General features: G+C 45.4%; 3 protein-coding genes across 3 annotated transcripts; 2 read left to right on the top strand and 1 right to left on the bottom strand.

Annotated features, from left to right (window-relative positions):
* Positions 1–49: 49 nt before the first annotated feature.
* Positions 50–26,258, bottom strand: T265_14865 (hypothetical protein; the record flags this gene model as incomplete). The annotated part of the gene is made up of 5 exons (XM_009175589.1): positions 50–169; positions 12,874–13,120; positions 20,784–20,945; positions 24,250–25,098; positions 26,164–26,258. Coding segments are annotated over 5 exons (1,473 nt in total), but the record flags the coding sequence as incomplete, so codon positions are not given.
* Positions 12,307–13,437, top strand: T265_09501 (hypothetical protein; the record flags this gene model as incomplete). Its single annotated transcript, XM_009175583.1, has 1 exon — positions 12,307–13,437. The coding sequence occupies one exon, from the start codon at positions 12,307–12,309 to the stop codon at positions 13,435–13,437; it is 1,131 nt and encodes a 376-aa protein (XP_009173847.1).
* Positions 24,156–25,415, top strand: T265_09500 (hypothetical protein; the record flags this gene model as incomplete). Its single annotated transcript, XM_009175582.1, has 1 exon — positions 24,156–25,415. One exon carries the CDS (start codon positions 24,156–24,158, stop codon positions 25,413–25,415), a length of 1,260 nt encoding a protein of 419 aa, XP_009173846.1.

The following is a 26,258-nucleotide window of genomic DNA, read 5'->3' as shown; positions in this document are numbered from 1 at the left end:
TCTCCAGACCGCTTCATCTTGTGGGCATTCATAGTACGGGAACTCACCGCTTTTCATCTCTTTTATCTCCTTTGGCCTTGCCAGCATGGTTACAACATGTGGTCCGTGCAGCTAGCGGGATCATCAAAACTTTCCGGTCCAACGACGATCTTTGGATCTGTGGAGCAAACTGCAAACTGTTCACAATAGGAATTGAGAGCAGTGAAGGGACAACTATTTCCTTGTGGTAAATTAGTTGCTGCCCGTGGAATTTCTGTTTGCATGTCGTTGAATGAACAGGCCAATCAATCGACACAGTAGCGGAATCCAGTTAACCTTCTTACTACTAATGAGGTTACCGAAACCTTCGACAGCTCACGATCGGTTTTCCCCTTCTTTGGGATCATCAGGTCAACGCAGTCCCCGAGTTTTTGTCAACCTGGTGTTCTACTTGAACCCGAGTTTGACTAAATTCGCGAACTACACTCATTTGCAAGAAAGACTTAAATAAATCCCAACTGAATCTCTCGTTTAGGCCGCTTTCCAACTGAGGTTGCTGCAAAAAATCTGCCTCATGCTTCAGTTGGTACAATAAGAGCCGGCGTTTTTGTAGTTGAGCTGAAATTCACTTGTCTCCCTTCAAAACCAAATTAGTTTGCAAATGAATCTATTTCGCGATCTTTCTAGTAAGTTGCTCACTGAATGCAGTTGTCTCAGATATGAACATACGCCTATCGATTATTCTCGTTGTGTTCATAAGTTGTTCAAATGTTTGACCATTTTCCAGCTTCAAGAACAATAACAATTACGAAACCACGAGCGATGATCGTGCTGTTGTCAATATTTGTTTCCATCATGGAAAACGACTCGCAGGAATGAGTTTTGAAAGTTTCCTTTCCGAGTGTGTACAGTTTCCAAAGACGAGGAAATTCAATAGAACCAAAGAACTGAGCAAAGGTAGGTATACACACGCTGGCTGAACTGTTTACCTTGGTGGGACTGAATATTACTCAAGTGTGGAGACTCCCAGGCGGCTAGCCTAGACAGAACAAAACAAGAAAACACGTGCTCGCTCAGTCAAGCGAAGACATTAGCATCGAAAAGTGAAAAAAACAGGTCATTTGACTACTGGACAAACATCTCACTGAGATGAGTACACAAAGTATTCAGCACATATTCTCGTCGGTGGACAGCATGTACCGGCTGTGGGCACAGAGCAGATTGTCAGTATGAATTCTTATCCTCAACCATCTCCGGGTAGCATGTGATGGAATCATTCTGATTAGCAAGGCTCTATGAACCAGACAACTGGATCACTTATTCAGCTTGGCCTGATACGAACACGCACACATTCTGATATATCTGGAAAAAACTTGAGGGAACTATTGATTGTACGCGTGATTATTGACCAGGACTTACAGAGCTGCATCTTCAGTCTGTTGTAGTACGATATGAGGATATAACTTCTCGTTAAATCGCTGAACTTTGAAAATATGAACGTTAGGCATTGAAATTTGGTTGGGTAGAGAAGATTACTATGAATATTCGCCTGAAAGTTTGAACTGAATGCTAGTGGTGGGCAGACTTTTCCAGTCTACCTGAGCATGTTTCTATGAGGTAGAAATTCCATACTCAAGCGGCTCAGCGAAAGGATTCGTGATCACAGGAATGTTCTACCTGGAAAAGAGTACTATATACGTCATTGTAAGCCGTATCACCCGACAATAACTGAATTAAGTGGTAACAAGAATCCGATATGCTGAAAAGTATCGCTTATCCCTCCAAACACATTGTTACTGGTGACGTAGTGGTTTTGAAAATCGGAAACACAGCTAGCATACATGTAGCCACACGTCACTCAGATTTTTGTGACTCACAAAGGTACCGCAACCGTTAATCTATACCCGATTTCACGTCATTGATGTTCTCTCAGATAGACAAACACCCTATACCGCAAGCTATTGCAACCATTGATCGTGTGCGAAAACCGAGAGACAGTGAGGATGCTTCCAACACTCTCTCTTAAACCCTGCACATTAGTTCTTCATGATGGCACACTTTCTAGTAGTGAGTGATCTCTCCAAAGAACGAACTTTGTGCTTGATCTCTCTACTGTTGATGGTGTCCACGGGTCCCCTAATCACCACACTTTTGCATTGATAAGCAACTGAATGGTACACTGGCTCTTCGCCTAAAAACAGCAGCTTTGAGTGGCATCACAGGAAGTTGTTTATTTTATGTTGAACTCACCTACAGTGAAACCTTTTAACCCATGTTGGCCCGTAGAATGTCAGTGACAGATGGATCAGAAGTTTAGGCTACTTCAGAAACCATGTCAAGTTCATTCGGTGGTCAGACCAGTGACACTGCATTGCATCACAATCCACTGTTAGTCTTGATGTTTCAGTCATCAATTCTGACATTCCTAGCCGACTAGAAAGGCAAGTATCGTTCTGACAAACTTCAGTACATGACCTCTTTACCAGCCATCCACTGATTTGGCAACCAAGTAATGAGAAAACACCTTTACCTTTCCTAATTGACTGGATCTTCTAGCAGCAGCTTTCAGTGGCGTGGTGTTTTCAGCCATGCTCAGTCGTCTATTCTGTCTCCCGAAGCATGCTTATCACACTGACGAAGCTTACATGTTAGCAAGGTATCGATCGAAGACCAACAAGGATTTCAAAGCTCAGCTTGTGGCTCAGGACCATCAGGATCATCCATGGATGAGTTGTAACCTTATGAGTGTCACTATCTTACGATGATGTCAGTGAAATTAGTCCCCTTCGTAATAAGCCATTGGCCGACTAGCTTTTTCAGTCTGAGCGGGCTTCTGAGAACATCCATCAGGGTCCTACTGTAAACAGCTGGTGGACTGGATAATTCATCAATTCCAAGGAAGGAGGTTAGCCCTGAGAGAAGACTACCGTATTTCTGTGGGGTTCCAGTCCAATAAACAAAAATCTCGGACGAAAACAAACCCGATGGATCACTCTTTGAAAGAAAGGTATCATTTTAGGGTTTTGAGGCATACCTTAGAAAATGAAGCTCTCACCACACTCATTTGTCATATTTGCATATAATGATTCGGTTATCTTCTACACAGTAGAGAGGGTGAGAGCACGTTTAAGACAACGAACCCCTAAAGCTCAAGTGGCCTGCTAACAGATGCGTTTTATAGAGGCTGTCTGGTACCATCGTCTACTGCATTAGTCAAAGTAGCGTCGTATCAAGCACCAAGCTTGAAAAAAACTAGCCTAGCTCACGTAATCCCGTCTACCGTGATGACAATAAATACGGAACAGACAGAAAAAACACAGTAAATGCAGCAAAACAGTATCTGATTTGCCTCAGCAAAAGGAAAGAAATTTCAACGAATACATTGCTGTCCAACTGATACCCGCATTAATTTGCTATTAGCGGCAGCACGGTTAAAAAGCAAGTCATTTTTTCAAGTTACTTTCTAAGGGTGATTATTTAACTCCAACTCCAAAACGAAAGGTTCTTGGTCTTACTTATCCAGCCGCACAGTTAATTACACTATCAGCCAGGCAAGTTATCCCAAGTATTTCAACAGGTACTCCACTACCTCGTACGTCGTATATCAGCCTACCTGTGACTTCGATGACAACCCCATCGACTGTGGAGGACAGTTTGTGTGAATGCCAATCATAAAAGGCCTTCGCCACTTGATTCAACTGAGCATTCAGTGCAGCGGCGTATGGCAAGCCCAAAGCCCCGTCGACTGCAAGACGCACCCAAGCCACCGACGAACAAGTTGAACGCTAAACATCGTTCAGAGTTTTGCCTCCGAGCTTTTGTTCAGATTTCCTCACTCGGATACCGAGTAAAGCAACGTTTATCAGTCCCTGCTGACCAAATCTGTGCACAAAACACTGCGCCGTTAGCTTACTCCAGTGATAAACGACCGACCTGTTTGGGTTACTTATCGAGTAATTCTTTGAACATGATATCAGTTGTCTGCTTTTAGTACACCACTGCCGAGATAAAACCGGGACAGAGAACTTCAATATGGTTTGTTTAAACAAACTGAGCGCAATGTAACCAATCCAGCCGAATTGATTCACTTTACCTTAATTCAAAAATTCTCGATGAAATGCTTATGCTTTTGTTCGGACTCACAGCCATCCTTTACGTTAGTAACTCACTACTAGCTAACCTGTGGTGACATAAGTATTCAACTCTAGTTACTGCACACACTTGTCGACAGATTTTGTACGCTTACGTCATCGTCAAGTCCCTTGTGGATAACACAATTCAGCCATCAGGTGGAAAAGGTTTCCATTGTCACTTTGTGCCAGGTACTCTATCAATATGGCCTTTTATGCGTTTGCAAGCGTTTGAGTAAACAGATCTCAATGTGTCGGAATGAGTGTGCGATTGCAGGCATTTCATTCGTCAACGGCATAAGTGGAAAAATTCTGCCAGGTTTTTCTCAAGCCACTCCTAATATCGCGGCGTTATCGACCGGGTAGCTCATTAATGAATGAAACTCAAAATTTCTGTTGACCGCACTGACACAATCACACGAGGAACATTACCGAACGAACCAAAACTACCCCAACTCTAATGATGAGCACCAATCACTTCAGTAATCTAACAAAGTAACGGTTCATGACAGCCTCAAGAGAATCATCATCATCGACAGCATGACATCAGTGTGCAACACCGATGCTTCACTGCCGTACAACCATGACTTATTTGAAAGCCTTATTGTAAAGAAAAGAATAAAGGTGGACGGGGGAGGGACTTAGTGCTAGCTTAACACAATCATTCCGAGGTGTCTACACCTCCAGACATTCACTCAGGCAATCTGGATAGAAACTGACAACAAGAACGCCACTGACATCGGTTGGCAGCCATATCTTGTAGTGTCTCCAACCAGGCACAGTGAGGATCACGCGGTCCCCATCCTGGAAGGCGAGTAGCACCGACAGTACCCAAGCGTTTCGTGATCTCCTCCATACTCCTCTGCCAAGTCAAGGGTTGGCCACCTCTCTATTTACGCCACTCTGAGTTGGGCATGGAAAACAGTACTCTCTTCGGCAAACGATGGTTCGGCATGCGTAACACATGTCCCAACCAACGCAGCTTCTGGTGCTGGACACATTCTTCAATGGAAATACCAGTTGCACAACCGAAAACGCGCTTTCTAACTGCCTTGTTACGGATTCGCCGACATCAACCCACACGAGAATAGGGAATAATTGACTGCTTATACGAAGTCAGCTCTATTCTTTGCTGAAGGAGAAGGACGCTGTTTTAGACCCTCCAGAGTTTTTTTTCTGGTAGGCGGGTTACAGCACATCAGCCCTCCTTAATGGCTATTGCTGTGAAGGATTACTGCAAGGACGAAACACTCTTTTCCCTAAACAAAAGGTTATGTCGGTCGACACCCGGTCATATGTGACTTCAACTGGATGGAGGCGTGGCATTTCTTCCGTTCCAATTATGTTTGCTATATCTCATTGTTTCACTTCTATTCCAGTGGCTTTACTACCTCGTTTAAACTGCCTAGCCTTCCTAAGATCAGTAAACCTCCACAATCAAGTGCAAATTCGTGATTAATTTAATGAAATCGTTCACATTCTCACCATGTGACTTTCCTGTGGTCACTATTTCATACGATCAGCCTTGTGTCTCCCGTTTGTACGGTGATTAACGTACTTGGCATTTCAACAAAGATTACCGAACTACCTCAGTGACGTACATCGTTCAGCCAACGTACTCACTCTATTCATAAACTTTAGCCCTTTGTGATCCCTCAAGTTGGTGCTATCCGATCTATAGTAAATCGGTGAAGGTTGTGGGCAGTCAACTTTCTCTACAGGGACTGAGGTTGTAGACACCACATGTGGAATGCACATTACTCAGTTCACCATGGCAGAGCCAACGGTAGTCGTATCAAAGTGGTTTGCTGTTTTAACCCGGCTGTGCACAAGGTCACTTCGAAGAAAAGCGGCTCGGTAAGGTGCATGTGTGACTTGGAACATCCATTTGCTGCCCTGAACAACAAAGACTTGTTCACTGCTTTGGAGGGCTAGTTCCGTCCCGACGAAGCACACAACACAATACAGCTGTATCGATCGCTGCATGTATGCAAATTAACTGACATTCGGTTGACCAGACGCATTCTGCATTTGGATCCTGTGTTTACGTATGTTCCAAGGTGCATAGGTCTGTTTGATTTTCGGTCTACGGAGTCTAAGCACCACCAGCGTGATGTATTTATGCATGATTCGTTGAAAAATCAGAACGCAGCTTGATAACAGTGGTGTCTACGCAATTGTCTCTGGTCAATACTGATCGAGGGTCTACATAAGTCAAACAAAGGTGAGGCAAACAGACAGAGGGAAAGTGTGAAGTGGCAGCTTGTCTTTGAGATGTACGCGAATCAGTTGAGTAATTGTAAACCACACTGATTGAAGCGGCCGAAATGAATTTCGAAGTCAGGGGCTCCGTGACCAGATCCCAGTGTATAGAAAGATTGATGAAAACGGATTGCTTCTCTGCTGTAGCCGATTTCTCTTGCTTAATTATGTAGCTATGTGCTTTGAAATGAGCTTGTCCGAATGATCGTTTTCATGAAGTGTGCTTTCTAGCGACTATAGTTAGGCCATAAGTTCACCTGGTTGTCTACTGCTTCAGGAAAATGTACAGGAAAATGTATAGGGCGTACGACAAAACAGTTACGCAAGAGTATAAAGGAGCGTGACTTGTTTGGGCCGACAACTGGATCGATGAGGTCAACTGTTGGTGCAGAGGTCGCTGATACTGGTCGTTGATACTGGTCATGTGATTAATTCTAATACTACTCTACCAAGCGTCGTTCGATCTGCCAATGTTTGTTCAATGCCAATGTCCGGTCACCGCCGGTCAATTACGATTCGCTCACGTAACCTGAGCCTTTGCATTCAGAAGTCATTCGTACCGCAGTCAGCCTCCCAAATTCTATAAAGGAAACTACTCACAAGGCTGCTGAAAACTCTTCGACAACCCACGACCAGTTTCGCCCTTCTTGGGGCTCACCAGGCAGGTGCATTCCCCGAGTTTTCGTCAACCTTATGTTCTACTCGAACTCAAATTGCTTTGCAAATGAGTGTATTTCTCCAAAACAGTCCAATTTGGGTTCAAGTAGAACATAAGGTTGACGGAAACTCGGGGACTGCGCCTACCTGGTGAGCCCCAAGAAGGGTGACACCGGTCGTGGGCTGTCAAAGGGTTTTTGGCGACCTTGTGAGTAGTTTCCTCTTTGAAAATATACTGCGATATCTCGAATATCGTGTCAACTGAAACATGAGGTGGCCTGTGTGCAGCACATTCAGTTGTAGTTGCATAAACGAAAGATTCGGTTGAGTCTCTTGTGAAGACCAAATTGATTTGCAAATGAGTGTATTTCTCGCTCCCAGGTTCTACTTAGGTGACCACTAACCTCTTAGGTCAGTCGACCGTGATGGAGCTAGTCTTCACGATTTTCCTCAGGGGCCACGCTTTATCTTTGTGTTACTTGTGTGCATCGTCCACCTGTAATGATTCTCATTAAGGTTAACACTAACTGAACTAACGGAAACTGTTCTGGGAATTTATGGATGGATTCAGCGCTTTTTCATTGACTATCCGGTCATCCATAACAAGATAAGACAGGGCAAGGAGTTTTCTCTGCTCCTTGTTGTCAACAAAATTTTTGGATGAGCGTGTTGACAGATTTGTAAAGGGATATAAATAACAAACACGTAAGAGAAAGTGCCTACATTTGGACTGTGTCGTGTACTCATAAAGGATTCACGACTGTAAGCGGGGCTGGCTCATGTAGGAAGCATCGCAAAGATTTAACACCTAAAGGAAAAAGACTTCAGTCGAGTCGAACATGCACAATATGGTTTTTATAGGCAGAGATTCTGGTGCAACGCCTGAGAAGGTAGTTCTGTGGTTCAGCATGCAGAGAGTGGGAAAGTTACAAAGAGACCTATCGATACAATTGTGAGTTCTCGATCAAAACGAAATGTGTGTGAAGGTTCTCATGTTGAATTTCCGCTTCAGTCATTATTTTTCCGTTGAGTATTTCCGGACCCAACTGTCATCTGAAAACTAAACTGGTGGATCTGGATTAGTGTAAAACGTACAAAGTACAACAGTCCAGAGGTATCCTCGTCGAATGTTCTACGTGGCTCCCGGAGGATGATAGTCTGATAATTGCCGTTCAACATCCGTAAGTCGTGTGAAATGGCTCTGTCTCGACGAATATGGTTCACAGAACGGAACTAATCTAGAGCTGCGGTCACTCAGTCCCAGTGATGTGAAACCAAAGCTTACTGTGAATCCGTTAGATGTTTTTTTCTCAACAACAAGTGCAACTCACTCACGATTGCAAATCTCTCATCATTAGGTGGGCGTCACTCAGTGACATCAGGTCACATAAGGGCGTTCATTTTCTTCGCTGGTAGTTTCTGGGTCAGACCGACCGAAGACCCCATGTTTATTGTTGCTGAACCGTATGTTCGCCATGATCTATTCAGATGACAATGGCTATATGTTTAACTTGAGTGACCAAGGTGTAGTGGCTACTCAGATCGATGCGTGACACGTGTTTTTGTTTGTCTCTATGTCCACTCGATGACTTCTTCCCCACGCTATGTTGGTGCTCAACCTTACCCGTCGTGTGATTCACTGTGCGTTTTGTTTGGGCCATGCTTATCGGTTTCCTCTAGGAACCCGTCAAACAACTCAGCAATCCATTAGCAGTTACAACAGCAGGCAATCATTTAACTTAACTCTTGTTCGACTGTTCTTTCGTATGAACAATCTCCCTAATGGGATTCTATCACGAAATAAACCTCGATACACCACTGATACAAAAGAGGTGTTGTATCGTGGGTGGCCATCTATTGGTTACGCCCGCACTGAGCCTGCCAGACTACGCGATAGGGGGAAGACAGAGAACTGGGGACACGGCTGTATTGCCAGGACAAAACATACAGAGCGCCTGCGTAAATATATATGGGATGACTAATTGGCCAAATATGGTCGTTCACTTGTTCGTTCCGTACAGTGTTCCGGTCGTGAACACTGCGCTGGTCATGTGTTGCTAAGCCGCGTTTGGTGAGAGCCGCCAATTCACCTGCTTTCTGGACGTGTCGTACCGATGGTGAGCTTGGGGATGCGTCAATCTCTGCACATGTGCTTTTTTGTCTGGGCGCGTCCTGACAAGAGGTACGGGTGAGAATGTCTGGAAAAACCCACTCTGGTTTCACAATGTACCAGTTATACGACTAGGGAGCGGATGGGGTCTGTTTGGTGCCTAATACATCGGACACAGGTGTGAACGACATTGGTAGCTCCTATTTGCACTCTACTTCGGCTCTGACGGAGGACTTAACCGAATACATTTGTTTGTGATGGTCTTTTCTAGCTGGATGTGCTACACAAGGTTCACTCGTGTCTCAGTTGGTACAACATTTAAGATGTCACAATACGATATGTAGACGAAACATAGTACTCATAGGGGTGCTGAAAACCTTTCGAAAGAAGACGACGAGTTTCAGGTTTCTTAAGGTTCATCAGGTAGGCGCAGTCCCCAAGTTTCCGTCAACCTTACGTTCTACTTGAGCCCAAACTGGACGAAATTTGTCAAGTACTCTCATTTGCACACCAGTGTGTTTTTGACGGGAGACTTAACTAAATCCATCTAAATTACTCGTTTATGGATGTCTCCTTCGGCTGACTGTGCTCCCCAAACCCGTTTTGAAGAGCTTTTGTTTGTCCTGAACAGAACACGGAATGACGAACATTGATGATTTTGTCGGGCCAGCACATACCTAACGGATAAACGTTCAAATGAACAGCTAACTTTGGTTATTAAACTACAAACGCGGAAACAGACAACCGCATTGTGACCCAAGTCGGACATAAGACTGTCTAGATGGCCGTTGAGCGACTGGGTCGATTGATTCGTGTCACATGACCAGGTCAAAAGTAGAGTTCGTAAGAATCGTTTTTGACGTCATACTGCTGTGCGTGCTTCGGCTGTGGTCAAACCAACACCTAGATCGATACATCGCGTAAATAACGTGAAATACCCCACTTGGACTGATCTCATGGTCGGTTTCAATATTGTGTAACGCAATCAACCTTTTGGCCAAGCCATTGAGAGCTGTGACAGATGTTCGAAATATTCACTAAAAAGGCTATCTTGTCCGACATGTTTCGCCGAACAATGGCAGGAGAGGGAACACACAAACAAATTGTGCGTGGACTGAAACCTTGCGTTCGAAGTTTTATTTGAGAAAATTGTTTTTTCTAAACAAAAGCGATGTTGCGTCTAGAAACTATAACAGCTGCCCACGAAATGCTCGGTGATAAAAAAACTCCACCTCCCTTATGTCCTGGCACTTGAAAAAAGGGAAAAGCTAACAACCCCGCCATGAACAGAGTGGTTTTTTATTACACATTATATAGTCCGGGAAAGAAGGGGAACCGTAACTGGAAAAACTGCATTTACGTAGCATGATCCTTAGTATGCCAGTTACTCTCCAACCGCCCCATAGTTTTTAAGTGTTTTGAGCTGACGCTAGGCCGACGTCAAAATGAGTACGGTAAACAATGGCTGCATTAGAAACAATATGGGTTAGCAACCCTCACATATCGTCCCATTTCCTGTCACAAAAACTCGCTTGTTGACTCCCGGCCCCTATTTAGTCGAGCCCAGTCGAGACCTGCTCAGGGTAGAAACGATTGAGACTCGGAGATCTCACCACCTAGCAACCAAGCATCCAGTTCACCCGGTTCATGCTTCATAGTCAATAAATTGAGATGAACCATGTACCAAACAACTTGCCATTAATATTTATGGCGTATGTCCGTCGTACAAACCAGCCGTACATGATTACGAAGCTCGGTTGCTCGGAGTAGGCTTTGATAAGACTGTGAATCAACTGCCCTATTAGGAGAAAATTTATTCACCCGCAACTCATTAAACTTGTAATGTGAGGACAAAACATTATCACATCAGGTTGACATCCCCACTCCGAAGTATTTAAGCTGTTGGTAGAGCGAGTAGTTACCACTGTTCTGAGTTGTGAACTGAGTAAAGTGTCTGTTTATCGCGCAGGATCTTCTCAGCGTAATGTACATGCTTCGTACTCATTTTCAGAACATTCCATATTTAATATCTCGAACACGTCATACCTACTCTGCTCCACCGTGAGCTTAGTACTGTAGTGTATAGTGTGTTCCATTTCGGTTGATTTATTAATAAGTATTGGAGAAGTACAAGCTAGCTTACTGGGTTCCGGCTCACGAGGTTTCTTCCCGTTCTCCATCTACGGAAATTGCACTGAAATCCATCCTACATCTAGAGGATAACTTCCACAGCGTACATGCTACAATATATTCAAGCAAATATTTATCACCTGAACACTAGAATGCTGTGGTCATCACTAGGTCCTCGTTTGTTGGTAGAATACACAGAGTTGCAAATTAATTTGGGGACCCAGCTGACTATCTCGTTTGCGGCATCCTTTGTTCATACAAACCGACCACTTTCATATCCGTACTGTAGAACTAGTACTAGTAGCATTAGTATCGTGGAGGAAATTTGAGTGTTTGTACTCTGCTACTTATCTCACTTCCGTGCACCCCGCCAACATTACTCTTGAAATTAGTGGTAACGGGACGTACGTTCAACGGCAAGGGCGGAAAAATGCATTGATTGCGCTGCATTCGTAAACAAAATACCCTTAACATTTATGAATCTAGTTAGTTTCCCATAAGTTCTTACAAACAATCGAGTGATCGAAAATTTAGTTCCCGTGATGCACCACCAAAGTGGACTTAGTGATAACAATGGCTAAAATAACAACGTCCAAAATGACCTAACCGACAGTCTGGCTTCACCACAAGAGGTCAACTGTGACTTCAGTCAAGGACTGACAGGGAATAATTAGGCTTTAACTTCGGAATTCACGCTACGCCCACCAGGACAAAGCAGGGTGGTTTCTGCTGTCGGTGTGTGCGTCACGAAACAGCGCCGTCAACGTCGAGCCTGAGCAGCAGGGTAGAGAGAAAACCAATAACCAATGAGCGCCGTCCAACTGAACCACAGAGTCAGACGGCAAGTGGCGATTCGTTCAAGCCGATCGCTGATTGGTTCAGAACTGCGTTGACCATATATGGCAGCAATGAAGGTCGAACGACTGCCTATACAGCATTGGCTGTCTGTCAACGATCACAAGGGTCGATTGCGTCCTATAAAGTTGTGATTTGAACGTCAGACCCGGTAGTTGTGCGCCCCTTCTGTTTGACGTAATAATGGGTGACGAGGACGTTGCAGCCCTGGTGATTGACAATGGGTCGGGTATGTGCAAGGCCGGATTCGCCGGAGACGATGCCCCTCGTGCTGTGTTCCCCTCGATTGTCGGACGGCCGAGACATCAAGGTGTGATGGTTGGGATGGGACAGAAAGACAGCTATGTGGGTGATGAGGCCCAATCGAAACGCGGTATTCTGACGCTGAAGTACCCTATTGAGCACGGGATCGTGACGAACTGGGACGACATGGAGAAGATCTGGCATCACACTTTCTACAACGAGTTGCGTGTGGCCCCCGAGGAACACCCGGTTCTGTTGACCGAGGCCCCTTTGAATCCGAAGGCGAACCGTGAGAAGATGACGCAGATAATGTTTGAGACTTTCAATGCTCCGGCAATGTACGTGGCCATTCAGGCAGTGTTGTCTCTGTACGCGTCGGGTCGTACTACGGGTATTGTGCTTGATTCTGGTGATGGTGTGACCCATACGGTGCCGATCTACGAGGGCTATGCGTTACCGCATGCGATACTTCGTTTGGACCTTGCTGGTCGTGATTTGACGGACTACCTGATGAAGATCCTGACGGAACGTGGGTACAGCTTCACGACGACTGCCGAGCGTGAGATTGTGCGTGATATCAAGGAGAAACTGTGCTATGTTGCTCTTGACTTTGAGCAGGAGATGGGTACTGCGTCGGCGAGTTCGTCGTTGGAGAAGAGCTACGAGCTTCCGGACGGGCAGGTGATTACGATAGGTAACGAGCGTTTCAGGTGTCCGGAGGCGTTGTTCCAACCGAGTTTCCTTGGGATGGAGTCTGCGGGTATTCACGAGACTACGTACAACTCGATCATGAAGTGTGATGTGGATATCCGTAAGGATTTGTATGCGAACACGGTTTTGTCTGGTGGTTCTACGATGTATCCGGGTATTGCGGATCGTATGCAGAAGGAGATTACTGCGTTGGCGCCGAGCACGATGAAGATCAAGATAGTTGCGCCACCGGAGCGGAAGTATTCGGTGTGGATAGGTGGTTCAATTCTAGCCTCTCTGTCAACATTCCAACAGATGTGGATCTCGAAGCAAGAGTACGACGAATCCGGTCCTGGTATTGTCCACCGCAAGTGCTTCTAATCATATGTTCGCTTTGTAAATAACATCTGTTTCATGCTTGTCTTTTTACTCGTTCATATGATCAGGGTGTTGGTATTTCCCACCACAGGGTCCGAGTTTCGTTTTCCAGCTTTTAGCTTGGTATTGAGAGTTGCTAAAACATGCTGTTTGATGTTCCGGCGTTAGAGGATATTTCGTCCGCGAAAGGGAGGATAGTGGCTGTATTAGGTTTGACAGCCATGATCATTGGTAGCTACGCTGTTCGTTCAGACTCACGGTGCGTCTGAGTAGCTCCGATAAGTTGTTGCAATAGGTTCGTCGATTCAGTCGGTAAGTGCAGTATGGGGAGCGCAGCTGGAGCTGTTCTGTTTGGTTAAGTAAGATCGTTAGGTCCAGATAAGGCGTGAATCGACCGCTACTCGGGTTGCAGCAGTTATGCCTCCGACACGCTGGGTCATCACTAGGTGTAAAAACCGCGTGTGTGCCCTACAGTGGTTAGGGTCAAGTATTCCTCGACTGCCGTTCCGGTGGACGGAGGCAAGAGGGCTGGGATGCTGGTAGTTTGTCCGGGCACATTCAGTGGCGGTCGAGATGCTGATTTTGGTTTATCCCCACGGCTCTTTCGGTCTGTAATCTGGGGCCTTAAGCGCTGAGGTGTTTTCGGGTCAGGTTGTTAGTGATTTTGACTTACCCATCGTTCCAAATCAGATTATGTTGTCGTTTATAATCGACACATTTAGGTACATCGTATCCTAGGTAGTTAGCGAACTGATGTAGTGCTTGAGAGATGCAGCCGTTCGTATCGTCGGCTGTGGGAGCCGTAGTAATTGACTTTCAGTGCAGGTGCTGGTTCGCCGCTGAAGTCGGTGCTAGGCACCTTTCACAGGTAGTGAGTCGACCTCAGTGCACATTTTAATGATCAATAAGACAAGCACAATCAGAGAATAACACTCTTTTAGTGCCTAGTTGCCATGCCACCCGAAGGAACCTATTGCAGAAGCTTGAGATTTCGGAAATGCGATCAAGTTGCGCCAGTTTGTTTTACCGATGAAGTGGCCACGGTAATTGAGTGTTCTAGCTCTTTTCACTGAAGAAGTACACTCACCTGCAAGTTCGGTAGGCTCTAAGGGGAGAATCAATTCATTCTGTCTGAATATCCCGTTTGTGATACGTCACCTAATTTGTCACACAAAGACCATCTAATGTCGCAGTAAACACGGTGTTCGAGATATCGAGGTGTACTATCTTGGCGGGGCACGCTCCGTACGAAAATTCTGCGAGTAAGTTCGGCGGAAACTCGCCGATCTGGTTAACCCGAAGAAGAACGAACCCTGAAGGAGTCTGTCAAAGAGTTTTCCGGAACCTTATGTTTAGTGTGTTCCATCAAACTGGTTCATTCTCACTTCAGGCCTTACGTGATATTTCGTCAGGATATGGATTCTTATGGTGGAATTAATGTTAGGTTGCACGCCAATGAGGGGTGCACTATTGTGAGCCGAAACAAGCGTGCTCTGTTATGCTCCACGTTCTCTAATTGAAGAGCACAAGCTTTGTGATGCGACCAGGTAGCGACTCAGTGGCAAAAAGTTCACATGAGACCAACAAACAGCCATGTGGCCGGTAGCTAAAGTGACGATATTTCCCCGGACCAAAGTCGTCCTGGTGGCGTGTAGTATTAGTCACTATCCGAGTTGCATGCCAAGACTAAAGGTAACTTTCGGACGATCGCGTTGAGTCCGAGGTTTATGCCCTCGGGGTCTGCGGTGAAAAGAAAGAGTAACATCGTGAACTCCAACGTAAGAATAACTATACGGGTCAACGTAGCTGGTACGGTGAAGGGCACCATCCGCACGCTCGCTTACGTGAACACGACACTAACTGTGCCACATACGACCTGAATTGTACCGGGACAGCGGGCGCGAAATCATTCGCATCACGTTGTTAAACTGCCTAGTCAAAAGTTCAAATGAGTTTGGAGGCCCTGATGTCAAGGGCGGATACATCAAAGGACTTGGTAACTGTCACTGATCAATGGGATTATTGCCTTTAAATTGTGCATTATTTCTGGCGTTCAAACCTCGCGTCGATGAATATGGACCAATTAGGATGGACAGGCATGGTCTTCCTTAGAAAACACCATCAAAATACAATTGTCGATCTAGCCGGGCGCTCCTTAGCCGCACAATGCTCTAAGCTGCCAAACCTTTGCGAATGGAATAAAAAGTTTACGTCAGAATACTGCATTTTCCACACCTTTCCACATTTTTCTGTGATATGCTTCCAAAGACCGAGCCAATGCGACCATAAAAATGTATTAAAATGGGATCCTATTGGGCACTGCGGAGTTTATACTACATTCGTCTGTTTTGACTCACTGGTGAATGTGCTCATGAGAACCAGGTAGTTTTCCGTTGACTTTGGAAGGCGGCGGTAGTCTAGACCACGGACATCTAAGTGCTTGAACACGGATCTTTTGTGGACAAAGTGTAAATTGATGAGATTTGACGGCGATAGACTTCGTCGTGGGAAGTAGACTTTGTCGTAGTATCTTGCAGTTGTGTGTATTATCACGATAGGCTAACCACAGTGACATTCCTGAATTGTTGCGGTGACCGAATTCTAGACACTCGATCGCGGTGTCTGGTTTTCTTTGTGTTGTGAGAAAGAAACCGTATGTAAGTGTGCCTGTATTCTTTTAGGTTAGTCAGCATGTTGCTCGGAGAAATCACAAATGGGTGAGTCGAGGACAGGCAACCTATATTTTGGCTTGAGTCGGACAAGGGGCATACTTACGAAGGAAACCGTAAGACTTGCATCGTCCAAAGTTGTACTAATTGACCTAGTTCCGTTTTCACACCTCAAATTTTGGTCCGCTGAGACATTAACAAAGGCAGGTGCCTGTCATCCTTGTGTTTCTCCAACGTATATGGGATAATTTACCGAATATCAAGAATGGGTTGCAGTTGTATTTTGGGGAGGAGTGTTCTCCTCAGAAGAGTTAGAGCTATTCAGTTCAATCAGTTTACCTAAGCTGAACCTGAGGGGAGGACTGTAAACAGTTGCACAAGATACATTGTTTCAAGAGATCCGATTAAACATAATAATCGAAAGGAAACATTGAAACAATTAACTCACCCGCCTGAAGACAGATTTCAACCAGAAACGAGCAAGAAATGTGGCACACCTTGCCTCCAAAATGAATTGAAATAGCATTTACAGCACTTCCGGTGTGGCCGCAAGAATAATGGTTTCACATAGAGTGACAATAATTTGAAGAACAGAAGACCGCGACAAGCGGCTCTTGTGAGCGTTCCAGTGATTGGCGTTCAGAATTCGGAACAAATCACAGAGAGGAGGCTCATAGTAATCCCCTCAGTTTGGGAGAGGCTACACCGACACGAGACCAGGGAGGTTAGTCGGTCGGACTGCGTTGTCCCCGCGCGGCTTAGTGTTATTCAATGCCGATTATGAAGTGGACGGGATGTCAGCATCATCATCAGAACTGTCAGCCTGGACGGAACCAAATGAGAAAGCACTGGTTTGTTGGGTCAAGCGACTACAGAGACCGGAACGCAGCATTCAGGTTGGATAAATATAATTTTGGTTTGTATTCGCAACAGTTGTGAATACACGGGTACGCGGTGAACAGCATCCGCCCATGCTTGACAGAGCTCAGATAATGGTCGTGAATGGCTGCCATCGGCCAGCTTGTGTCAGACGCGCGGATGCGAGCATATTTCCACGGGTGAAATTTTGAATCAGATACGCACTGTTTTGTCATTGATGAAACAGGTCCGCTATCCACGTAATAATACAACCACCACAAGTCCAAACTTGTTTGCTTGATAATCGGGACAACCAAGCAGGTTCTTTAGTTAAGAAGGATAGCCACCTGGTCAGAAAACATACAAACATATAACCAAATAACTTTCGATAAATTTGAGATAATTGCTGGTTATGGGCGCATCAATAAACCGTGTATAAAGGACTTTTCATTCAACTGGAAATGTATGGGACCTAGTGAGTAGTCATCGTTTCAGAGAGGTTTGGTACACATTCCCACTTACCAACAAACAGAAAATTCAAACCTGGCACCCAGCACCAATCAAGTGGGCTGGTCATAAGTAATCTCAGATTGGTCTTCTGATTACAGTAAAACCCGTTAAAAAGGAAAAAAATATGAACTTGGTCTGATGAAGCTTTTGTGTGAGGAGTGAAATTTCGCCTCGGAATAAATCAATCGATTGTTTGCAAAACTGCTCTGAAATCATGTGTCTTCTAAGATGAAACATCCCCAGCCTCCACACATCCAGTAATGCGGTTGAATTAATGTACGAGCCTTACGACATGAGTCAACTGTCACATGTACCTCTCATTGTTGGTTGGTCAGGTGGCTGTAGATTTGATCGCCCGGCTCGGTAACTGGCTCGCAAAAGTTTCCTCAATAATCCAGGTAACATCATCAATGCGTGTCGTCACCAGCCGGGCACCGGTGCCAGTCTCCCACACCTATGGCACTGACCCGCCACGAAAGGACTGGACCTAACTGTGGTTCGACAGGTTAAGTACTTCAGTAACCCGTTGAGCTGTACCGGAGGATGGCTATCTAAAATTTACAAAGTCTCTCCTACCAGGTCAGTGGGTAGAGGTCTGACAAACGGCCTCCAGGCTCTAAAGTTTGCCGGGTTGGGAAAATTACTGTAAGTATTCACTTAGAGGCTTGAACGACTTCGCTACTGCTACGCTAAGATCAGGTATTCTGGGCGGAGCTTTCAGTTGTAGACAATTTATGATCCTCTTGTTTAAGTTTGGACGCGACAGAAGCAATTCAAATCACATAAACCACAAAAGTCAACTTGTTCTGATGACCTCGTAGGCTAAACCAGCTAGAACTTCATTCCTCAAGGTTCATCCACGCCAGGTGAGACAAAGGGGGCAACGAGACAAAGACCAGCAAGTTCTCATACGAAGGGTAATCATAACACGTCGGGGTCTGGATGTGAAGTATTCCCGTCCTCTTCGATCGGAGTATGAAAACAATAGAGTGCTTCCTCCAGACAACCCACTCGACCTTTCATTGACGATATCACCTCGATTGGTGATGAAACGTCTGCAGTCCAACTGCCGAGCTCCGCGAACGGACCGAAAACAAACTAGCACGTCCATATTAAGGAGGCGAAAATAATGCTTCCCCGGGGAGGGACGAGTCAGCAAAGACACACTGAAGTCCGCAAACTCTGATCGCTCAAAAGTTAAGCGTGATAGCCGACATATTATCTAACACGGTCGAAACACTCATAAATGTGTAGACTCGTTGGGTAGGTGAGTCTCCTCAAGTAAACCATATTAGTCGGTGTTTTGCTGGTCAAACCAGGACGCTGCCAGTGTTTACCTAACACAAATTACCTGCAACTTGACACACTGTTTCGTGCCGATTACGAACAGGAAAACGATCACCTAGTCTGCAACAATGGATCGAGAGCAAACGTTTACAGAAACGTGTATTTATTTAGGTTTGAAGGTAGCTATTAAGCTTGACGGGCATTCAACACGCAGTCATTGCGCACTGTTCTATGTAGGTCGAATTTCACATGCACCGGTCCGATTCATTCAAAGTAAACTACAACAATCAAGAAAGATAACATCGGCACCGTACAAACTGTCTGGTCATACTCATACACGATAGTCTCACGCTTCATAAGGTGTGACCGGAAAACCGAAGCAGAACTGCTCGTTTTCGTCTATGTCATCCCGTTTTTGAGAAACAGCTTCGAACAATCAGGACTCGGTTGAGCAATCAACTAGTCTTCAGTTAATCCATATTCCCTTTTAACTCTTTTAGGAACATGACGTGACGCAGTCACACAAACTGGGCCAACGAAATTTCACCTGTAGTTTTGACGGTTCAAAAGTTGCTCGAAACAAACGGCCAAACTGAACAGCTGATGATTCCCGTACATACACCGCCCTGGAGGAGAATGGATTATGTCTACCTGATGGGAACATGCAAGGCGAAGCGTGTCATCGAACCCCGAGGAATTTCCATCAACCTCATGATTGGTCAGTTCCGTCAAGAAAATGAACTGCGATATATCTAATATCTCACCACCTAAAATATGAGGCAGTGATCGATAAAAGCATAGCAGATTCAGCTATTATTTTGGCTGATCATATGTCTGTTCATGAAACTCACCGTTTTGAGCCGACTGCGTTAGTGGCCATTTGAACTTCCGAACAATCACTATGATGATGCAGCACAAGTGAATTCGTACTCGTTATTCGGATTGACCTCATGCATTTTGTAGCGTTAGTTTAGCCTAAGTAATGAGAATTTCATATGTAACGGTCAAGAGCCTTGCCATTTGAACTTCCGAACAATCACTATGATGATGCAGCACAAGTGAATTCGTACTCGTTATTCGGATTGACTTCATGCATTTTGTAGCGTTAGTTTAGCCTAAGTAATGAGAATTTCATATGTAACGGTACAAGAGCCTTTGTTTTTTTGCTCAGTTTATCCCATATCGTACTTCGAACTTCACTGTTTTCGAGAACACCTGTACTGTTTACACGTAAACTCAATGACGCTGTGGTTGTGCAGCTGGAAACTCTGCTCTGTTCTATGATGTTTCACCACCTAGACGTTTTGAGCTGTCAATGTTCGTGCGACCACTCACACACCCTTGGTATAACCTTTCAATTTCTGTTACGGAACATCACTTCTTATTAACAATAATCCTGCTGTGTTGACACAAAAGCAGTTATGATGGGCTTGGTTGATGATGCCGATCGAAATTCATTTGACGAGTTTCAATCGACGTGGATGGTCCTGAAGCTTACAACGAGCAAACCTTATTGTAAGGAATCTCATTCGCTACTCACAAAGTCTATAATATACTTAACACATTCCTTGATTTTTAATGCGTTCAAAAATGTCCACTGGACCATCGGTCAATTAAGTATATAATGGTTCTACTTTACTCAACTTGCTAGGCACATTCAGGAATTGAAAAGAGAACAAAACAGAAGACGAACGATTAGGAAGAGTGCATAATCTCAAACGTTTTGTGGTAACCACGAAAAAGCTGCTCAGTTCCGAAGGGGCTGAATATTATGCGGGATATCTGATGTGACTAGTGTTATCACCAATCACGGAATCTTATGGCATGGAATCTTTCAGCCAACGCACTTTTGGCTTCTTGGTATCCACAAGGTTTGATAAACTGGAAAGAACAAACTGTTACTTCAACCATATGAAATGAATAATGAGGATCAGGTCTATTACATCAAAGGCGATAAATGTCATATTTAAAAGCCAGCTAAAGCGAAACCGTCTGGTAATCCCTTCCAATAAAATATAGATGTACTGTTGTTGTTGTTGTTGTTGTTGTTGTTGTTGTTGTTGTTGTTGTTGTTGTTGTTGTTGTTGTTGTTGTTGTTGTTGTTGTTGTTGTTGTTGTTGTTGTTGTTGTTGTTGTTGTTGTTGTTGTTGTTGTTGTTGTTGTTGTTGAATTATGAAACCGGATACACTTGTCCATTACAATTTCGACGGGTATGCTGCCAGAAACTTTGCGGATAACGTCTGTCTGAAACGGATTTAGGGTAATGTAGCGAGCATGTGCCGCGGGTTTGATGATGATTTTAGTAACCACAACAGTGGACATCATGAACACCCACTTTGTACTGCATTCGGTCAAGTCCAAGAAATACTTGATGGTGCGCCAACAGGTCATGTTGTACTATATACTACTATATACTACTACTAGAGCATATACTACCTGTACTGAGCAGAAGCGACTCAGAGTCAGACAGCTCACGACCTAGCAACGAAGTATCCAGAAGCCCGGATACTCTACTCATGAATGGTAATGACACTGGTAGACATGGCTCAGGCGCGCATTCAGCGGCAGTCCAGTTATCCATTCCCTTAGGGCGTCACACAGCACTAACAAACCGATCACGTCGTCATCACCAGTACCTGCCTCCGTTTGCCTCGGCGACCGAAAATGCAATAGCTGGAAGCAACGTACGACTGGTTCATGGTTCACAAACAATAAACTGAGATGAGCCGTGTACCAAACAGGTCGCCATTAATACTTGTGGAATATGTCCATCGTACAAACCAGTAGGTCATGATTACGAAGCTTGGTTGCCCAGGGTAGTTTTCGTAAGACTAAGTAGAATGTAAAAGGTAAAGGTAAGTGACTAAGAAAACTGTCTGTTTATCGCGCAGGATCATCTCAGTATAATCAACATGCTTCGCACTCATTTTCCGAAGAGTTTAACATTAGTATCTGGAACACTTCACGCGTATTCTGCTCAACCGTAAGCTTAGTACAGTAGTGCGTTCAATTTCCGTCTATTTATCTATACGTATTGGTTCCCGCTCATTAGGTTTCTTCCCGTTCTCCAGCCACCGGAATTGCACTGAAAACCTCCCTACATTTAGAGAATTACTTACACACCGTACATAATGCAATATATTAAAGCTAACCTTTATCCCCTGAACAATAGAATGCTGTGGCCATCACTAGGTTCTTGTTTGTTGGCGAATTGCAAATTAACTTGGAGCCCCAGCTTAGTCTCTCGTTTATGACATTCTCTGTCCAGACCAACTGACCCCTTTCATATTCATGCTGTAATGCTGAATTGTCTGGCTGATGAGGGTGTTGCTGAATGCCCAACCTATCACATAACGCAGAAAGGACCTAAACTGAACCGAACAAGAACTGAGTGTATGAACAAGTGACAAATCTTGACGCAGCATACATCATACCAACAAAACAGCGCGAAGACCGACAGCACAGCTATCCACTGACGGGTGGTGTGGGACAGGCGAAAGGCACACGTAGAGATCTGTGCACACAAGCTGTTCATACAGAGAGCGGGATTTGCCGACTGTCAGAGGAAGGTACATCTAACACAGTTGTAGAGCATCCGTTATTCTTGGCCTTGTCCAGCTTTTCGAGTTTTTGCAATTTACCCAATTCTATCGGGTCCACGTAACTTCTCGAAGTGCCGTAACTCAGGGATAGTATTTTGCCTGAGGACAACTGTGTTTAGAAAAGAACAGCTGGGTGCCCACTTAGGCAAGACAACCGGGTATCCTGAGGAAAAATAGCACTAAGCTTGAACTGATAGCAGAACAAGAAAGGAACGATGAGGAGAGAATACAAATGCGACGCCACTGACACCCACGATACCCGTAGTCGGTTGCTGCCTAATGACACTCCTACGAAGTGCGCTCAGAAGTGTGTGATGGGGAGGGATAACCATTTGCTTTGGGTTGACGGAAGCCTGACGAAGGCAGTTGCGATGCGTTCCGCGGTGCAAAGAAAGACCGCGAATTTCGAGATGACTCGTGAAGATGACTCGAGCAATGGTGTTAGAAGAAAAAAAAGGAACCATCTGCAAATGAAATCAAGTAAATCAAAATAAATCAATTAAAAGTTGTAGGGTGAATGTCGAATTTCACCGACTTTTTTCTAGTCAGTGCATCATTGCTAATACACACTGAAGTGAGCGAAGTACATAGAAAGCTAAAAGTGTCAGTTTCAGTGTATAATGCCCACATCAGAAACCCACTTTCGTTGTTCACCCAACGAAAAACATCCGCCGCCTGTAAATGAACCAGTAAACTTCATTATACCCTTCGTCATGTGCAGTTTCATGCTGAAAAAGGATAAGACATCTTTCATCAAAGCGATTCTGGGCGCTGACCAAGAACTTTTCCGGCTTCATAATGTTAAAACAAGCTGGAGAATAGTAAATTATGTCTATTATGGAGCGTGCCCTCATATCGGAACGATCGTACATCAATTTCCGCCTCGCTCAGAACGCGACGGTCTCTATTTGGTGGACATCCAATCAGGAGAATGATCGCTATTTCAAATGCAGTGCGGCAAAATGACACCCTGCGCACAGCTATGAGGGAGATAGCCAATGGGCCGGCATCTAACCTCTGGTGGCTAATCATTAGACTGAACGATACCAAGAAAGTGCTTTCGGAAGTGCCATCGAAAAAACAACACACGTCTCGTGGTTCGAGGTCATTTGACAGGTGCGCAATGGGATATCCAAATCGTACCGTTTATGGCGAGAAGGGGAACTGTGAGTATTCATATTGTCAGTTACTTATTTCACTTCCTTGGACCTCGAGATCACCAACATCACTCTATTGAAACTGTGGTGTTAACGTGACGGACCTTCAACGGTATTTACGTAATTAGGCACGGATGGAAAGATGCATTGATTGCGCTGCATTCGTAACATTTATGAATTTACTTAGTTTCGGATAAGTTCTTAAAAACAGCCGAGTGATCGAACATTTAGTTCCCGTGATGCACCAACAAAGTAGACTTGGTGGTGCCGATGCTTCCAGTACCAACGTCCAAAATGGTCTAATCGCCAGTCTGGCGTCACACCAATGGTCCAACCGTGGCTTCAGTCGAGCACTGGCCACTGACTGCGTCAGTCTCTCGACTGAAACTACAGGGAATAATTAGGCTCTAGATTCGGAATTCACCCTACGCCCACCAGGACAAAGCAGGGTGGTTTCTGCTGTCGGTGTGTGCGTCACGAAACAGCGCCGTCAACGTCGAGCCTGAGCAGCAGGGTAGAGAGAAAACCAATAACCAATGAGCGTCGTCCAACTGAACCACAGAGTCAGACGGCAAGTGGCGATTCGTTCAAGCCGATCGCTGATTGGTTCAGAACTGCGTTGACCATATATGGCAGCAATGAAGGTCGAACGACTGCCTATACAGCATTGGCTGTCTGTCAACGATCAAGGGTCGATTGCGTCCTATAAAGTTGGTGATTTGAACGTCAGACCCGTTAGTTGTGCGCCCCTTCTGTTTGACGTAATAATGGGTGACGAGGACGTTGCAGCCCTGGTGATTGACAATGGGTCGGGTATGTGCAAGGCCGGATTCGCCGGAGACGATGCCCCTCGTGCTGTGTTCCCCTCGATTGTCGGACGGCCGAGACATCAAGGTGTGATGGTTGGGATGGGACAGAAAGACAGCTATGTGGGTGATGAGGCCCAATCGAAACGCGGTATTCTGACGCTGAAGTACCCTATTGAGCACGGGATTGTGACGAACTGGGACGACATGGAGAAGATCTGGCATCACACTTTCTACAACGAGTTGCGTGTGGCCCCCGAGGAACACCCGGTTCTGTTGACCGAGGCCCCTTTGAATCCGAAGGCGAACCGTGAGAAGATGACGCAGATAATGTTTGAGACTTTCAATGCTCCGGCAATGTACGTGGCCATTCAGGCAGTGTTGTCTCTGTACGCGTCGGGTCGTACTACGGGTATTGTGCTTGATTCTGGTGATGGTGTGACCCATACGGTGCCGATCTACGAGGGCTATGCGTTGCCGCATGCGATACTTCGTTTGGACCTTGCTGGTCGTGATTTGACGGACTACCTGATGAAGATCCTGACGGAACGTGGGTACAGCTTCACGACGACTGCCGAGCGTGAGATTGTGCGTGATATCAAGGAGAAACTGTGCTATGTTGCTCTTGACTTTGAGCAGGAGATGGGTACTGCGTCGGCGAGTTCGTCGTTGGAGAAGAGCTACGAGCTTCCGGACGGGCAGGTGATTACGATAGGTAACGAGCGTTTCAGGTGTCCGGAGGCGTTGTTCCAACCGAGTTTCCTTGGGATGGAGTCTGCGGGTATTCACGAGACTACGTACAACTCGATCATGAAGTGTGATGTGGATATCCGTAAGGATTTGTATGCGAACACGGTTTTGTCTGGTGGTTCTACGATGTATCCGGGTATTGCGGATCGTATGCAGAAGGAGATTACTGCGTTGGCGCCGAGCACGATGAAGATCAAGATAGTTGCGCCACCGGAGCGGAAGTATTCGGTGTGGATAGGTGGTTCAATTCTAGCCTCTCTGTCAACATTCCAACAGATGTGGATCTCGAAGCAAGAGTACGACGAATCCGGTCCTGGTATTGTCCACCGCAAGTGTTTCTAGTCTGTCATCCTTTTGTTTGTAAATAATTGATTCCTATCCTGTTGGCTTTGTTCTTTTCTGGGTAGTCGTTTGTTTAATCTTCGTATCAACTGATCTGGGGCTTAATCGTCGTTTTTCGTTTAGTCTTGTGGTCGTCGCCAGTTTGAGATGTTTCGACAACGTGATGTTACAGTAAGTTCGTCGGTCCAGTCGGTAAGTGCAATATGAAAAGCGCAGCTGGAGCTCTTCATTCTGGTTAATTAAGATCGGTACGTCTGGATAAGGCGTGAATCGACCGCTAGTAGGGTTGCAGTAGTTATCTCCGACGCGATGGGTTTTTACCAAGTATAAAAAACTGCGTGCTTGCTTTACAATGGTTAGGATTAATGTGTCCTCAACTGCCGTTCAGGTAGTGTGGTGCGCGAGGGCCGAGTTGTTGGTAGTTTGTCCGGGCACATTCAGTGGCAGTCGAGATGCCGATTTTGGGTTAGCCCCACGGACCTTCCGGTCCGTAGTCTGGGGCGTTAACCGCTGAGATATTCTGGCGTCAGGTTTTCACGCGGGCGGTACTCAAATATCCTGCCTGCGGCTAATCGTGAAAGCTCGGTTGGTGACCGGAAACGCTATAGTTAAAGTTGGGGTTGGTTTTGTCAAGAACATGTAAGTGCGTTCTTTGTGTAGACATGGGGGCTACCACGCACACTAGTTCATAGGGCGAATAGACCCGTGGTCGTTGGTATTCAGTTACCAAGACAACTGCGTTATTCACCGGAAGTGCAAAGTGGGTTTGTGCTCTTGACGCACCCATGGGGCCGTTTGTTGCGTCTCTTCAGCTAGAGCCAGTTTTATCGAATTTCCAGTCAT

The sequence above is a fragment of the Opisthorchis viverrini genome (genome assembly GCF_000715545.1).
Source record: "Opisthorchis viverrini unplaced genomic scaffold opera_v5_278, whole genome shotgun sequence".
NCBI classification, from domain to species: domain Eukaryota; kingdom Metazoa; phylum Platyhelminthes; class Trematoda; order Opisthorchiida; family Opisthorchiidae; genus Opisthorchis; species Opisthorchis viverrini.
Note: the sequence above shows the minus strand (reverse complement) of the source record. Positions and strands in the feature narration are given on the sequence as shown.